Source organism: Patagioenas fasciata, chromosome 2 (assembly GCF_037038585.1).
Source record: "Patagioenas fasciata isolate bPatFas1 chromosome 2, bPatFas1.hap1, whole genome shotgun sequence".
In the NCBI taxonomy this organism is placed as follows: Eukaryota; Metazoa; Chordata; class Aves; order Columbiformes; family Columbidae; genus Patagioenas; species Patagioenas fasciata.
This window is the reverse complement of record NC_092521.1, coordinates 151,917,631-151,934,441: the sequence shown is the minus strand read 5'-3', so window position 1 is coordinate 151,934,441 and position 16,811 is coordinate 151,917,631. Positions and strand designations below refer to the sequence as shown.

The 16,811-nt window shown below is 43.1% G+C and overlaps 1 protein-coding gene across 1 annotated transcript; it reads right to left on the bottom strand.

Annotated features, from left to right (window-relative positions):
* Positions 1-2,622: 2,622 nt before the first annotated feature.
* Positions 2,623-14,832, bottom strand: LOC136098752 (mycocerosic acid synthase-like). Its single transcript, XM_065832419.2, has 7 exons — positions 14,752-14,832; positions 14,226-14,288; positions 12,362-12,515; positions 10,770-10,930; positions 9,052-9,255; positions 8,767-8,948; positions 2,623-8,480 (listed from the first exon to the last, which is right to left on the bottom strand). The coding sequence occupies exons 2-7, from the start codon at positions 14,278-14,280 to the stop codon at positions 2,922-2,924; spliced, it is 6,315 nt and encodes a 2,104-aa protein (XP_065688491.1). The 5' UTR covers positions 14,281-14,288; positions 14,752-14,832; the 3' UTR covers positions 2,623-2,921.
* Between the last annotated feature and the right edge of the window lie 1,979 nt (positions 14,833-16,811).

The following is a 16,811-nucleotide window of genomic DNA, read 5'->3' as shown; positions in this document are numbered from 1 at the left end:
TCCGCTCCATCCCACAGGGCGCGGGGGAAGGGTGAGCGAGCGGTACGTGGTTTTAGCTGCCGGCTGGAGCTAAACTACGACAGTCCTTCTTTGGCGAGCCAGGATTGGGATAAAGCCAGAGCTGAGCAGAGTGTGTTAAAGTTTATTCTATTAGTTCAGTGGTCACGATGTTTTGTTGTTAGCCCACATGGCTGTGTCATCTGAATTCCTACTTGCCCCGTGTGTTTCCTATGGTGCTGTTTGGGACATTGGGGAAGATTAAGTTTATCATATTGCTGTCTTGTATGACATTCACCTATGAGAGCATGATTTCATTTCTTACATATCTTTATTGGTATTTTTGTAAGCTATATTTCATTTCTTACATATCTTTATTGGTATTTTTATAAGCTATTGTTGCTATTTCCATACCTAGGTTGCCATCTCTCGGAACTGATTAGTAATTGCACCCAGTTTGTGGAGAAGACCGAGGAGTTGGGGAATTTTTTCCCCTTTCTTCACCTCCCTTTTTTCCTCCTGCTTCGGTGCAGCAGTGTTTGAGGATTTTGAACACCCCGGGGCTATTCAAGTTAGCATGCTCTTATTGCTATGTCTTCTGAATGTGTGTCAGGTCATATACAGAATTACAAAAGGCTGTGTTAAGTATATCACCCATAGATTTGTCCCAAGGCTGGATGGTCGTGGGTGGAACAACATGTGGGAAAACATGGGCAGGTATCTAGAGAATTTCTCACCTCCAACGATTTGGAGTTTCACTTCTGAACAACTGCAGGACCCTGATGACATGATAGAATATTTAAAAGGAAGATGCTCTGGCTAGTCCAAAGAAACATAACTTACTGCACTGTCCTGGGCCCTGGTCAGTATCTATCAAATACGGCTCAACACCAGGCGGTGCTCCCAGAGCAAAAAGGGGGTAACTAACCGACAGGCACTATGCCTACTCCCACCCTTGCACCAAATGCTGCAGCTGCTCAGAGCCCAGTGACAGGCACTGTGGCTGCTCAAACCCTAACAGCAGGTGCTACAGCTGAATCAGAGAACCAACCCGTGTCTGTATCAGTTGCCCCTCCCCAGAAGAAGTAATACACAAAGAAATCAGTTTGCTTGGTGAGGGAAGATGATAACCTGGCCCCATCACAAGAGCAGGAGGAGGAGGCAGAACCAGAGATAATCACCTGATCTCTGTCCCCAGGTGAGCTGCAAGATACATGAAACGGGTGAGCACATCGCTGCTTGGCTGCTCCAATGCTGGGATAACGGGGCTGGTAGCGTGGAATTAGAGGGTAGGGAAGCTGAGCAACTACATTCCCTGTCTAGGGAAGGGGGCATTGACAAGGCGATTAGAAAAAAGACACAAACCCTTAGCCTCTGGAGGTGACTTCTGTCGGGTGTGAAGGAAAGGTACCCCTTCAAGGAAGAGGTTACCTGTCACCCAGGCAAGTGAACCACCATGGAGAAAGGTATCCAGTACCTGAGGGTTCTAGCTGTTCTGGAGGTGATTTATAATGACATCAATGATGACTATTTACCCACAGATCCCAATGAAATCCGGTGCACACAACCCATGTGGCAGAAGTTCTTGCAGAGTGCACCATCGTCCTGTGCCAGCTCAGTGGCAGTAATGTCCTGGAAAGAAGGCGAGGGACAAATCGTGGATTAATTGGCTGGCCAGCTCCAGCGATATGAGGGAAGTCTTATATTCCTGCCTGCGCGCCTGCATCTCAGCTGTGGAGAAACTGCCAGACGTGCTAGCTGAAAAATTATCCTGGGAGTTCCAGTGCTTTGAAGACAGGTTCCGCTCCCCACCTGTATGGCTTAGGGTCTCGGTTACTCGGAATGAGCATCTCTTCGATCAAGAGAGAGGATATAAAGGGTATACAAAACCAGGCACCCTGTGGCTTTTCCTGGGTGACCATGGAGAAGACATGAGGAGGTGGGATGGGCAACCTACCTCAGTCCTAGAGGCATGGGTACATGAGTAGAAAGGAAAGACAACTGCAAGAGGAGATTATGCCAGCAAACATGCTGCTCCAGTTTCCAGCAGGCAGTTCCCCAGACTGAGTAGAAGGATGTGGTTTTAGCTGCCAGCTGGGCCTGGGGCTAAGCTATGACAATGAGGAACAAAAAATTAAAACAAGACAAAGATACACTTTAAGTCTTGCTTTTTAAACTTTTTTACGATTCTTGTTTATTTGGGCTCCCATAAAAGATGGTAAATTAATAAAGAAAACTAGTTGGTTTACTGTATGCTTTGCAAGTGGTAGATTTAAAATATTTTTGCAGACAAAAGAAAAAATTAAATTTCATTTTTTGAAAAGAAACCTTTGGAATTCATGATATCTAGAAGTCTTTCAAAAAGACACATGTATTTATACACATTTGATAATATGCAAAAAAAGAATAATACATTAGAATATTAAAATCACAGAAATGTTATGCACATATGCTACTTTACATGTCCATTAATAATTTAGAAATGAAAGCACATAATTTTCCTCAATACTTCAATACAATTTAAGTAATGCAATATGCATTGAATGTACAAATTTACCGAATTACAGTATATATGTATTAACCTTCCTATTTCCACTTTAAAATATTGAAAAATAAGGGCAAAAGTATTGAAAGTAACAAGTCAAACCATTGACTGAAATTCAAACAGCTAAAGCAGTGGTAGAAGAACCTGGTGTAGGTTTTTCTGCGTTGACACAGAAGAATGCTTTCAGCATCGCCAGGTGTTCTACCCTGGAACAGGCTCCCCAGGGAGGTGTCACGGCCCCAAGCCTGATGGTGTTCAAGAAGCATTTGGACAAAGCCCTCAGACACATGGTGTGAACTGTGGGGTTGTCACATGCAGGGACAAGAGTTGAACTCGATGATCCTTGTGGGTCCCTTCCAACTCAGGACATTCTATGATTTTAGAGCCAGCTCCCATTTTCTGCACTTTCAACCACAACATTTTTTTCCTCAACTATTCCATTTGCATTGCTTTTTTCTTCTAGAAGAACTACTAAACTTGACAGAGTTGTGTGAGGATCAAGCAGTTTCAGAAGAGGTATGTCCACCTTCCTCTCTTGAAAGACACGGTTCTGAATTGTCATAGCTAACATAGAGTCTACACCCAATGATGAAAGTGGTGTATTCATGGTTAGTTCATCTGGGCTCAGTCTGGTGAGGTCACTCACCAGTGAGGTGATAAAGTCTTCGGATTTGATTAAGGCAGTATCCTGGACCTGAGTTACTTCAAAGGATTCAAGCTTGTTCCTGAATTCTTCAGACATAAGTGACTGAAAGCGACTTTTGAGTGAAATAATCTGAGAAAAAACATGATGATATAAAGTTTGAAAGTTTAATTTGACGACAGCTTGCTGTGGGTTATTTGTAAGTAAGCTCTTCCTCAGATATTCATGAATTTCATGCACTTGCAGAATGTCTATGCCCTTGGATTCCAGAATATTCTGAATATGGTTTTGATTGAGCAGTATGCCAAGGTTCAAAGCACCCCAGTTAATGGATTGGCCGGAAAGCCCACAGTTCCTCCTGTAGAGGCAGAAGACGTCCAAGAAGGAGTTTGCAGCTGCATAGTTTGCCTGGGTAGAATTTCCAAGAAAGGAAGTAACGGAGGAGTAGCACACAAAGTAGTCAAGCTCCTGGCCTCTGGTAGCCCAATGAAGATTTAGGGTCCCTGCTACTTTTGGGTTCAGCACTTTCTGAAAGTCAGCCAAGTTCAGAACTTCAAGACGGCCATCATGTAAAACAACAGCACTTTGAAACACACCTTTGACTGGGCTCCCTGCAAAGATGTTTGTGATGGACTGGAAAGCATTCTCAACGTCCCTGGTTGAGGTAACATCACACTGCACAAACACTACTTTGCTCCCTTTATACTGCTGCTGCAAAGCATCCATCTCTTCTTGCTTCTCACGGCTTGGAATTTTCCTGGAGAGTATTGCAATACCCCCTCCTCCATTCTCAGCTATGAATTTCACTGTTTCAAAGCCAAGTCCAGTGAGCCCCCCGACTACTATATAAACAGCATTCTGCTTAAACAACTTCTTTTGGGATTCGTACAACGGTATATCTGAAAGCACTGTGATGTCCTTCTGCCTTCTCAGTACAGCAAGTGGGACGGATTTGCAGGTAAAATAGGACATCACCGAGTTCATTCTTTCAAAGTTCTCAGTCTGCTGAAAAACAGAACCTGATAGATGTCTAAACCGTTTCATATCCATGGACCTGATCCACGCATGCACAGTCTTGTGCAATTCCTTTAGAGATGCTTTCTGGAAAATGCTGGTAAGTGTAAGGATATGAAAGCTGATATTTTCATGATCAATGTCGCTGACATTCTGGATACATTCAGACTGGCGACTGCCACGCACTATCACCACATCTTTAAGAAAGTACATGTGGGCAAGGTCCTCCTGAGACAATCTGCTTACTGGAGGAAGAACAACAAGGGCATTGCATGATTTTATATACTCGAACTTATCAGGAGTGGGCCTTGCAAGTGCTGTTCTCCAGCCCATCTCTTCTGCTGATGCAGAAAGAACATGGCACAAAACTGATGATGGCTCTGTAGAAATAATACCCAGTGTTCTGCCCAGTTGTCCCTTGGGTAACCTCTGATTTAAGATTTCCCACGCAATGATAAAGTATGACATACAGGGGACAATCTGAAAGCATGGGAATTTCTTTACATTGAAACAAGCTGTTCCTGGAATCCGAACTCTGGATGATGCAGCGGCTGGATAACATGAAACCACGTGATCTCCCACTTTAACTTTCTTCACATCAATGCCTGTTGCTGTTACCGTGCCACAGAAATCAAGAGCTAAAAGTCTGTGTTTGTCTACTGCTTGTGAATTCCAATACAGCGTATTGCCAAAATTATGACTAGAAACACTGATGGGAAAATAATCTTCTGAGTGGAGACATATTTTATCCAGTTGAATTTCAACACTCCACTTGTCAAGCTGAGTAGCAGGGCTGGTGGATAATTCAGCAGACAAATCTTTCGCTGTGTACGGATCAGAAGTGTGCAAAGTGAATGTTTCTGACTTCTGGAGAGATCTTACAGGTTGGCTGTGGTCCGAATCTACAAAAGGTGTGCGTCTGATTTCAGCCACGTAAGTTCTTCCTTGACTGATGCAAACTTCTGGATAGTCCACAACTTTGTACTTGACAAGAACATCTGCTAGCACTGAGATATCCAGGGAACTGGAAGAGCTGAGGTCAATCATCTGAAATGTGACGTCTGGAACTTCAACAACGCAAGTTCTGGTCATGCCATACAACCCAAACCCACAGTTAATGTGGTCTACGTGTCTTTCTGTTGTTCTGTAGGTGATAACTCTGACTAAACAGCGGCACGCTTTCTCTCTTAATGCCACAATAACTTGGCGATAGGCTTCACAACACTTTGCCAATTGGTCTACCACTTTGCTTGGGAAATCTCCATTTAACTTTTGAATTCCCCACAAAAACAGAATTTCATCATAATCCTCAACATCTGCTCTCATCTTATTCTGTGCGTGGCCTTCCAATAGGGCTTCCCAGTCTTCATACATAACATACCTTGAATCAGGATGCAAATATTTTTTGAGCTGTTCAGCTATCCCAAATTTGTCAGCAAACACTAGGACTCTGGGCATAGTCCCCAGATGTCCAATCATCCGTGAAAGAGACACTTCTTTCCACTTGTTTTCAAACATGAACTCATTGTCCCTGGAAGATTCTTGCTTTGTGAAAATGATGGCAACACGCTTGAGTTCAGCCAAAACAGAGCCATGTTTGTCCATAAAGCATCCACAGACCTCTAGGTAGTTCCCAATGGATTTGCTTGTTCTCATGTATATCATCATTTCTTCCTCCAGCGGGCGGAGCACCACCAGGCTGCCTATCCCTGAAGGAAACCCTGCTCTGGACTGGAATGTCCTTGAGGTCACGACAGTGGTCATTTGCAGAAAACAGTCGAGCAGCACTGGATGGATATGGTAATTGTACATCTCTCTGATGGTCTCCTTGCTCACCTTTATGCTTGTTATAGCTTCCTTTAGTTCCTGGCAATAATGCACATCACTGAGCTGCCTGAATATGGAGCCATACTGAAAGCCAACACGAGACAGTGCTTCATAAACTGCCTCTCTGCTAACCACTGACCGGCATCTTCGATAAATGTCTTGGCAGGAGATGCTGCTTTCTTCCACCACAGCTTCAGGCCCCTTTGTAACTTGGCCTGCAGCATAAACTGCGTTGGAGGAAGAGAGTATCTCAAAGGCTGTCACTGCTTTTTGCGGACTCAACTTGATTCTCAGGACTTGGGAACTCTCTGTGAGAACACATGGTGCGGAAAAACTGATACTCATCCGGCAAGCACTCAGAGGCACTCTAGGTCTTGAGCTGCTCATCACAGAGGCCAGACCAAGCTCCACATAAAAAGCACCAGGGACTAAGGCCACACCATTGTTCTTGTGCTCGTATAAGTATGATGTTGTGTTCTGAGACAGCAGGCAGCCAAACTCCGTGTCGTCACTGTTTATGTCATAAATCAAAGGATGACTGCAGCTGACACCTCTTTGGTTTGCTTGTTGGTGGATATCCAGACGGGCCATGAGTTTTTTGCGATCAAATTGATACCGTGGAATGGTCACTGGAGCACTTTGATACCCATTATAAAAGTGCTGCCAGTTGGGATTGTATCCCAGTTCAAACAGATTTCCTACCAGCGTGAAGAGTGTCTGATACTCTGCATCAGTTTGCAAAGAGGAGAACACTTGGGTGCCTTTTCCTAGAGATTCCATTATGCTTCGTTGCAATGCTCGGTGAGGACTTATTTCCACAAAAACCACATTTTCCCTGTCTCTAGCTGCCGTTTTGATGGCTTGAGAGAAAGCAACAGGCTCACGAGTATGCTGAGCCCAGAATTTGCCCTGAGAATAGTCATTTTCAGAAGCAGCCACCCCAGTCAGAGTTGAAATCACTTCAATTTCCCCCTTCTGTTTCTCTAAAGGCTGTATGCTGTCTTCCAACTCCCCAAGTATCATATCCATGCTGGGGCTGTGGTATGCAGCTGGGACATTTAAAACATGAAGAAAGATGTTTCTCTGGCTGAAAACTTGAGCTAAATCTCTCTGCACAGCATCCACAGAGTCTGAATTTCCCGACAACGTGCAGGAAACTGGGCTGTTGAAAGCTGCAATGCACACCTTTCCCGAGTAGCGATGCAAATGTTCAGCGATCTCTTGAACGGGGATGTTTCCAACCACCAACATTCTCCCGCCGGGAGTCTTCGCCTGCAGCCTGCTCCGGTGATAAATCACTTTGACTGCATCTGCCAGGGACAGGTACCCAGCAAAATGTGCTGCAGCAACCTCCCCTACCGAGTGGCCAACAACAGCAACTGGTTTAATGCCCCAGTATTTCAGAAGGGCAGTTAAGGCAACTTGCAGGGTAAAAAGCAAAGGCTGGGAAAGCTCTGGATTCAACAAATCCTTTGGGCTGTGACCTCTTGCTGGCAGGAGGCTGATGGGAGCGTGTTTCTGAAAAAGTGCTTCTATTTCCTTGCACTTGTCTCTGAACACTGGCTCTGAGCTCAGCAGTACCTCACTGAAGTCCTTCAGCGTTACGCCGTTGCCACAGAACACAAACACCAGCTGTGGTTCCACCTTTGGCGTGGCAAGTTCAGTGCTCGCTGCCAACATAATCTCTTGCTGCAAGTGTCGCATAGAGTTTGTGACAAACGCTTTTCGGTACCTGCAGTTGGCATGGCTTCTTCTGCAGGCAGACGTATAGGCCAGGCTGGGGAGAGTTATAGAGTTTCTTGTGCTCAGCTGGTCAGCTGTATCAGCCATTGTCATCTGAAGGGACTTACTTGATGCTGCTGACAGCAGAACTAATTCAAGGGGCCTCTTAAAGGCAGGAAGAGGCTCTGGCTGCTTAACCTGCCTGACTACGATATGCGCATTGGTTCCTCCAAAGCCAAAGCAGTTGACGCCAGCTACTCTTCCATACTCACTGGATTCTTCCCAGGGCTCTACAGCTGTGGGAATTGCGAGATTTAATTTCTCTGTATCGATGCTGCTCATCTCCTTTGAGTAATGCAAGGATGGCACAATCTTTCCATGGTGCATCATCAGAAGCACTTTGATTAACCCTGCTGCTCCAGCAGCTGACTCCGTGTGGCCAATATTTCCCTTCACTGAACCAATTTTCAGAATGGAAACTTGGGAAGACCTGTTTTTACAAATGACATTACCTAGGCTTTCAGCTTCGGTAGGGTCTCCAGCGGCAGTTCCCGTACCGTGTGCTTCAACGTACTGCACAACTGAGGGATCAACATGAGTTTCATAAATACTGCGCAGTAACTTCTCTTGCTCTGTTCGAGACGGTCTTGTGATTGGAGTAATGGACCTACCATTCTGATTTACTGCACTGATGTGTATAACACCCCAGATTTTGCAATAGTCTTCCTTTGCCTGTTTCATAAAAAGGTAAAATTATCTTTAGTAACCTGATGCTTTTTCTGTATAGGAGAAAACAAAGCAACAATACGCAGAACAAGACTGACTATAATGCTGACTTTTAAATGCATGATCCCTTTCTCATGCTAGGGGAAGTGCACCAATGCTTAATGCTTAATAAACGCTTTGTTAATGTTCAACTTGAACTGGAAAATTATTTCTGGAGTAATTATTAGAACTGGAGACACAAATTCAGGCCAGCAACCAGTCTTATTTTAGGCTGCCTCACAAGCAATCTTACCTTTTTCAGTGGTTTGAGGAAAACAACACCACAACCTTCTCCCCTTCCATAGCCATCTGCCTTTTTGGAGAAGGGTTTGCTTATTCCCTCTGGAGAGATCATTTTTGCTTTACTGAGAGACACAAAGGTGCGGGGATCTATTATGCAGTTCACTCCACCACAGATTGCTGCCTCACAGTCTCCTGGAGTGAAATAGAAACATGCTCATGCTGAGATGTCTAAGATGACAAACAGAAACAGTACCAATCCTTATTTCTTTCTGCAGCGTCTCTTCAGTCCCATTACCTGATTTAATTGCTCGCCAGGCATAGTGCAGGGCAAAAAGAAAAGACGAACACGCCGTGTCAATAGCCAGTGATGGTCCAGTCAGATTAAATGTGAATGAGACCCTGTTAGCAGCAATGCTCATGGCTGTTCCGGTACCATCATAATGATTTATTTCACTTACTGCTCTGCTTGTTACGATTTCATAGTCTCGATTCATAAGACCTGTAAAAATATCAAATACGTGTCACATGAACCCGAGCAAAGAAAGGGATGTACAGCTCTGAATGTGCCAGCATGCAACCCTTGAAATTCCTACCTGCACAGTAAGTGACAGCCCTTTCCCAATGGCTGAGCTCACTGTATGATGCAGTTAAGCTCTGTGTAGCCTGCTTAGACCCCTCTATCTCAGTTTGAGAGTTTTTGGTTTCGCAATGGGAATATGTATTAAGAAGTTCCAATGAGAGTAGCAGGGATATAAATGTAGAGGACATTACCTTCAATTCCTCAGCTGTTCCAAGTTAAAGGCCACAGCACAAGCCACATCCAATGCTTTTTATTTATCTTTGGTTTGGTCACTGTGATCCAGTAAGACAGAAATAGAAAAGAATAACAGGGTCTGTGAGAGGAGTTGTGTTCTCTTTCTGAGAACACATGCTTGAAATATGGTGGATACCCAAGTCCACGGGCATGTGTGAGAAATGCAGTAGATCTACTTGGAAAGCAAGGAATAGCCTGATCTGTGAAAGAGGAGCATGTGTCAGACTAAAAGTTATTCTAAAGAGTTTACCCCTGTAGTTGCATTAGCCAAATCCTCTTAAAAGAGACAATTACACCAGCAAAAAAGTGCTGTTATTTTACCTCCTTGGCAAACTAGACTGGAATGGCATGGCATGGCATGGCATGGCATGGCATGGCGTGGCGTGGCGTGGCGTGGCGTGGCGTGGCATAGAATAGAATAGAATAGAATAGAATAGAATAGAATAGAATAGAATAGAATAGAATAGAAACCTGTTGCAATGTTTAACCACTCTCTCTGTAAATATTAATAAATGCTTCTTGGCATTGAGTCTGAACCCCCCCTGGCGCAGCTTTGAACCATTCCCACATGTCCTGTCGCTGGATACTAGGGAGAAGAGCTCGGCGCCTCCCTCCCCTCTTCCCCTCCTCAGGAAGCTGTAGAGAGCGAAGTTCACCCCTCAGCCTCCATCTCTCCAAACTGGACAGACCCAGAGACCTCAGCCGCTCCGCACAGGACATTCCTTGCAGCCCTGTCACCAGCTTTGTTGCCCTCCTCTGGATGCCTCCTTTTTAAATTGTGGGGCCCAGAGCTGCACACAGTACCTTGGCAGCACACTAATATCTGCATGAGGATTTCTGCCACTTTAAAAGGATCTGAACCCCCACAACACCTCAACCAGTGTTATATCAGAAAACAGTACACTGGACAAAAGTGTAGGCCTGGCTTGAAGCGTCATTCCTTGGAAGGGTTGCATAGGGTAGACAGTTTAACTGTTTCCTGCTTCAACTTCAGTGACTGAAGACACTAAGAGGAGCAACTAAAATAGATATATGAATCATTTAACGAACTCCTAGAGCAGCAAAAAAATAACCTGTCGTGTCATAGCACAGCAGCCTTAGATCTCCAGTGCTAGATAGATATGTAAAGTTCATGAGGGAGTGCTTCAGCTTTTGTGAAGTTGAAGTGTCCTTTCTTTACCGTGAAATCTTCATCTTACCAATAAAAACACCTGTTTTGGTGCCACTGACAGCTTCTACAGGGACTCCTGCATCCTCCAGGGCTTTGTATGTGCATTCTATCAGTAACTTCTGTTGTGGATCCATACGTTCAGCTTCTGTATTATTAATCCCAAACAGGTGGTTATCAAATGAATTAAACCTAAAATACACAGACCAGAAAATTGTACAACATAGATACAACATGCATTTACTTCTAGACTCAAAGTACACCATTTTTTTTTGCAATTTCATTAAAAGCAGAGCAGAAACTGATGCTTAGGCCTCAGTTGCCATTTATGAAATTCAGAATCAAAAGGTTATAGGCCAAAGATGTTTTACGTTCCACCACAAAGGATGTATGCTTACAATTATTCTGCATTTCAGAGTTAAAAGCCCGCTCCTAGAATCTCGTATTCACATGGTTATTCCACTAGTACCAACAGGACTCCTCAGATTATGAAAATTTGCAGATGAGACTTCCTCTGTGGAAATGTGGTCTTAGTCATCAAGTCTTTTAAAAATATCATCTCCTGAATTATTTTAAGGCTGTATGGGCCAATGGCTTTACAATTTAAAATCGTTAAGTGGAGCATAAGCTCAGATACTTCACAGAGATACCCACACTTTTCAAATAATAAACTTAAAATATTTCATGTGTGCGTTTGTCTTTAAAAAAATCTTCAAAGTATGGCCACAGTTACAAAAGAACCAGTCCAGGCTTAATCTTGTATCCCAAGATCAGATTTTTACACCCTTCTGTCATTTCTTGATTTCAGTGGAGAATTCAATATCTAAAATGGGACTAATCACTGAAGCAATTCTGGGTCCTACAATTCAGACCTGCTAAGTATTAATCTCAGGGGACAATAAGATTGCTTCTGTGCATTTGAACTTGTCATCTGAATAAAGGTCTACAGCCTGAGGATTTATGGTGAATGTGGACTTCAAATAAAAGACACCTATGTTGATCTTACTGTGGTTTGCATTAGTCACCGCCCTATACAGCTGTACTCATATCTCCCATATCCCATATCTTCGCCTGATACTTGTGCATACATAATCCGTCAGAATGTAAAGGAGTGACTCAGAATAAATAAAATGTTTATTATTTAAAGGCATGGGAGTATAAGCCTAGAGAAAAGCAAAATCACTGTGAAATTATGAATAGTTAAGTTTTACAAGCACACCTAACACTTAAATTATGCACAAGATCCCCTTCCTGACTATCTAGCAAAACCTGACCTCTCTACTTTGTCTCTAAATTGTCACACCTGCACGCGAACTAGAGCTACTTGTTATCTCAACCAATGGTGTGTATGTACATAGTAGTTTGATTATGTAATCGAAGGTCATATGTGTTCTCAGCCATGTACATATGTGCTTAACATGGCCTGTGACTAAAATTGCTCATCGATGTCACACACCAGAAATTCCCGCAGTTTGACAACTGCGTGTTCATCATGCGACATAACGGAAGCCGGTTCCTCGGTGACATTTATAAGTTCTCCCTTTGGCTTGCACCCTCTGAAAGACTGGACACACTGGTCTAAGCACAAAAAGAATCAGCGGCACGGCAGAGTATTGGACTCACTCATCGAGAAGAGCAGCTCGTGTTGTACATATTTTTCCTGGCTTGTTATCATCTGGATCATACCACTCCTTGGCATTAAATCTCTCGGGGGGGATTTCTACTGTGCAGTTTTTGCCTTCCTCCAGGACTTTCCAGAAATTGTCAATTCCATCGCCTGTTGTACAAAGGTTTCAAGTAGATTAAATTATACGCTCCCCCTCCCCATGCTGCATCAGAAACACACAGTTACAAGGAACTCCCATGTATAAATCTAGGTTGTAAAAGGAGAATCACCAGAGAAAGAAAATATCTTCTTTGGTAAGAGGAAAATGGAAAGGCGTGATTGATCCCCTCGCTGCTTGCCTAAAAGCAAAGGAACTCCACAAAATCCTTAATCTTCTGCTGCCTCTGTTTCCATGCCATGTCACTGCATCCACTACACATCTGCATCATGCCCTTAATGACCACACAGATGTGATGAGGTCTTTCTGTACCCGTACAGCACCACTCCTCAGGCAGCTCCACTGGCTGCAAAAGGTCAGCTCTGGATACTCACTCTTTGAAGACAGACTGAGCTTACAAATACCAGGAAAATGCCAGAGGCATTGTCCTTTGTCCCTAACACTAAAAGGACATCTAAATCAAAAATAAAGCTGTGTCTATATTCTCTGTTGACACAGTGCAACAGCTCACCACTGGAGTGTCAGGGTCTTTGTCCTTGCTGGTTGAGATCCAGAGCTCCAGCTCCAAGAAGTGACGATATGTCTACACCCTCTTCTTAGCCCTGAAAGCAACTAACATGGCATCCACAAGTGGCCCACATTCCTCCAACACACGGCTTGCACCAAATCAGTGTTCAATGCTCAGGCACGAGCCTGCTGCTACATACTTCCTAGCACTTCACTACATTCAGAACCGTTCATGTTTGCTCAGTTAGCTGTGGCCCACACAGCTATCGCTGTGCCACATAAACCTACTGAATCTTGGAATTAATGAAGCCAGGAACTGAAATGTGGTGAGGGCAAGAAAGAACACAAGAAAAGGGAGAGACCAACATGGTCACCTTTAGGGCTGAACACCGACTTCCAAGGACAGAACTGTATTCCACTCCCTGGATTACTTCTGCATTTTTTAAATCGGAATCTACCTAATGTAAAGAGTACGGACAGTTTAAAGGCAGCAGCCAGAATCTAGAAAGCTCTCACAGCTCTCTAAACATCGCCACCCATCTAATCTCAATCAACCATCTAATCTCAAAATATAAAGTTAACCGTCACTTTCATAGGGCCTAATTGTAATTAAGATTGTAAATATGAGGCTGCTGTCTTTTATCATGGCAAGCAATATCTGTTCTTTACTGAAGTCGGCTTCTCATCTTGTACAAGAGGCAGTATTCAGGTGTGTATATCAGAGCTGTATTTATTTAGCTCTGCTCTCTTCCGGGAGCTTTCAAGGTGGTTACTGTAATAAAGCAGGAAGCTTGCTTTTAGTAAGACTCAATCTATTTATCCTACAAGCAGAGCTGGTGATCTGTCCTGTCCCTAGAGATGCACAGTCCTGCAATCACGCGCAATCGTCCAGCCAGTGCGTGGGCAGAAACTTCAAACCATCCCAGACCCATCCAGTTCATTTGTATGAGTTCCACGCGTGCACCCCAACGCCCTGCCCACAGCCAGCACCACAGGTTTGTCTGTCAGTGCACAAATTGGATCCCATTAGTTATCCCCATAGCATGACCTTTTAAAAAGATCCTACAGGTAGCAAGGCAATGAATTCTACAAAAGTAAGAGAGGAATGTGTGGTTTTCCTCCACCTCACCATGAAGAAGTGACTGTGCTTTTCAACAGTCACTCAGCAGCCTGCTTTGCTTTTACCCAAAACTTACCTCCAGGGAAGTTGCATCCTATTCCCACAATAGCAATTTCATCTCCGGTCTCCATCTCCTGGGCTGCACAATACAGATATAAGTGTCAGCCAGTTGAAAAAGTTATGCATTTATCATTAAATAAATATTAAGTTAAAACGTCAACTTCCCACAAACACATCTTGAATGCTCTATTGCTGGATGTGATGAGAAATGACACTCCCACAGGTGGCAGGAGCTGTGCGGTCTTTTTCTTGTTGTCTTGACTTTCAGAGGAAAATCCCTGACTAATTCCTCTGACTCCCTCATTCACAAACGCTCCTTTTTACTGTCAAGCTCTGCTACTGCTGCCACCAGCTGATCTGCTCTTGAGCCTCTTCCTAGATCAAGCCTGCTTCTCTTCTTGCCTACAGAAGTGAATTGTACATTGACCAAGCCACACACTCAGCTCTATCACCTTTATCCTATTCATAAAGCAGATCTCCCAGACTCTGAAAATTACCAGCTGAAAACAGACCATGTAAACAGGCAACAGAAAATCAAGTACCTGAAGGAAGAAAAGATGCGTCTTCCACACACTGGAAAAGTTCCTGGAAGGAAAACCTTATTCCGAGCTCTGCTTTACTGGATCCACAGGCTGCTTAGCTTTTGTTTAAATCAGCTTCCTCTGTAGTCAGAGACCACACTCTACTAATAGGCTGAGTTTCTGCAATTCTTCTGTGAGGTTTCTTACTCAAATCCGCATGCTAAAACTAAAGAAGGAAACGAGTCAAGGGATTAGTGGTCTCAAAATACAAAACCACTTCCTAGAAGCAGTAGCTTTTTGACTAAATCAGCTTTTACACCAGGACAAGAGTAAAATCTCCATCTTATCTAACTTTTAACATTTAGCAAAACAATACATTGGAGATAGCTTGGCATGAAATAGTCCATAAATGTTTTATGTTCTTAGGAATATGATTTAAAAGACTGTCTTTAAACAACTTAATTTGGTTTCCTCTTAATATCAACAAATCTCAACTAGAGCGTAAAGTCCCATCTATTTGTTGGAGGCACCATTTATGAAAACAAAGCACAAAATCCCTATAAACTTAAAACTTGAGTTTCATGTTTGATTCCACTGCTGCCTTCTTTTACCAAGCAGGAGTGTTTAAATATGTAAGTATAAAAAACCTTGTCAAAAGACAAATAGTCCCAACAAATTTCTAAGTCCACTAGGACATTAAAAGCAATATTGAGATTTCCTTCTAAAGACTGACACCTTCTTAAAAGCCAAACAAACAGCAGAATATTCACAAGTAACCTCTGAAGGGATCAAGACCAGCAGTCTCTGCTAGATGCCTTTTTAACTCTTCCTCATCTGATTTCATCCCAACAACCCAAACTCATCTTTCTCCTCTTCTTACTCTATAATGGAAACAGTGTTGGATGAGCCAGGAGAGATCATATCTGGCTAATATTTTCCCTTATTGTGGGTCCCACTGTTCCCAAAAAGGCAGCAAAAAACCACTGTGCTGAGAAGAAACAATTTTTACTGGCACGGAATAGCTTTATAACCTGCTTGGAAAAGCTCGGATTCTGCTCTCCATTTCATAGTTGTAAATCTCAGTCCCTCACTTTTCTGAATTCTGAGGTCATTGGGAGCTATTTAATTATTTTTTAACTAAATTATCCCACTTCCCTGATGTCATTACTAGGCTGATGCACAAGATGGCTGGCCTGAAGCTGACTTGAGAATCCCCATATTTTACATGTGTCTAAAGAGTCAGTGCTGGTACCATTAACATCCCCTGGCAGAGCAGAATGTGGGTTCATCAGGTGAACTAGGAATACACTGTGGAATCTCCATTACATTTACCACCTGAAAGCAATAAACGTTAAGCCATATCTTGAGGTATTGGAAAGAATATTGAAATGAATCCTGCACAACTGTAGCCATTAATTTCAATGCAAGTTAAACCAATCTGAACCCCAGTGACCCAAACACAATACGAACATTAGTGCAGGACTAACTAAGAAAGTGCTGTTATTGTCATTGGTTCAAAACATAAGACTGGTTCACAGTTATCCATGCGTTGCCTGGCTGTTGATGACTTGCACAAGTCTCATCACAACTGAAGTATATTCATAAACCAAAAGTAAAGCAACGATTGCTCAATCCTTCTGAGCAATGCCAGCACAGAAATACAAACTAAATACGGAAGCACATGTAGCAATAATGGACTATCATGGACATAGGCAACTATTTATAACTGAATTACAAGAAGTTGGTTTGTCATCAAGTTCATTACACATTTCATCTAAATTTAAAGGTTAAAGTCCAAAATAGAAACAACCAAGACCTGTCATACGGGCAGCACTACATTTGCTTTGTCTCCCATGTCATTACAGTGCCCATCTCTGAACCAAACCTTTGGTTTGTTCTAACCAAATCTATATCAAATAATTCCTAAAGGACAAATAAAATATATGTATATTTCCCCAGGTTTTCAAACCAACCATTACATCTTGCCAAGACTCAGATATAGGAGAAATAGCTATTCATTTGTCTAGTATTCATTACTTCAGTGAAGTTTTTCCTGTCTTCTGGTGGGAGAACATGCATGA

Excerpts from the sequence above, each read along its gene's own strand:
- LOC136098752 (XM_065832419.2), bottom strand. The coding sequence starts at position 14,280 with ATGGAGACCGGAGATGAAATTGCTATTGTGGGAATAGGATGCAACTTC. Across the intron at positions 10,931-12,361 it reads CGAGCTGCTCTTCTCGATGA|GTTTAATTCATTTGATAACC; the intron begins GTGAGTCCAATA and ends TGTGTATTTTAG. Across the intron at positions 8,481-8,766 it reads TCCTCAAACCACTGAAAAAG|GCAAAGGAAGACTATTGCAA; the intron begins GTAAGATTGCTT and ends TTTATGAAACAG.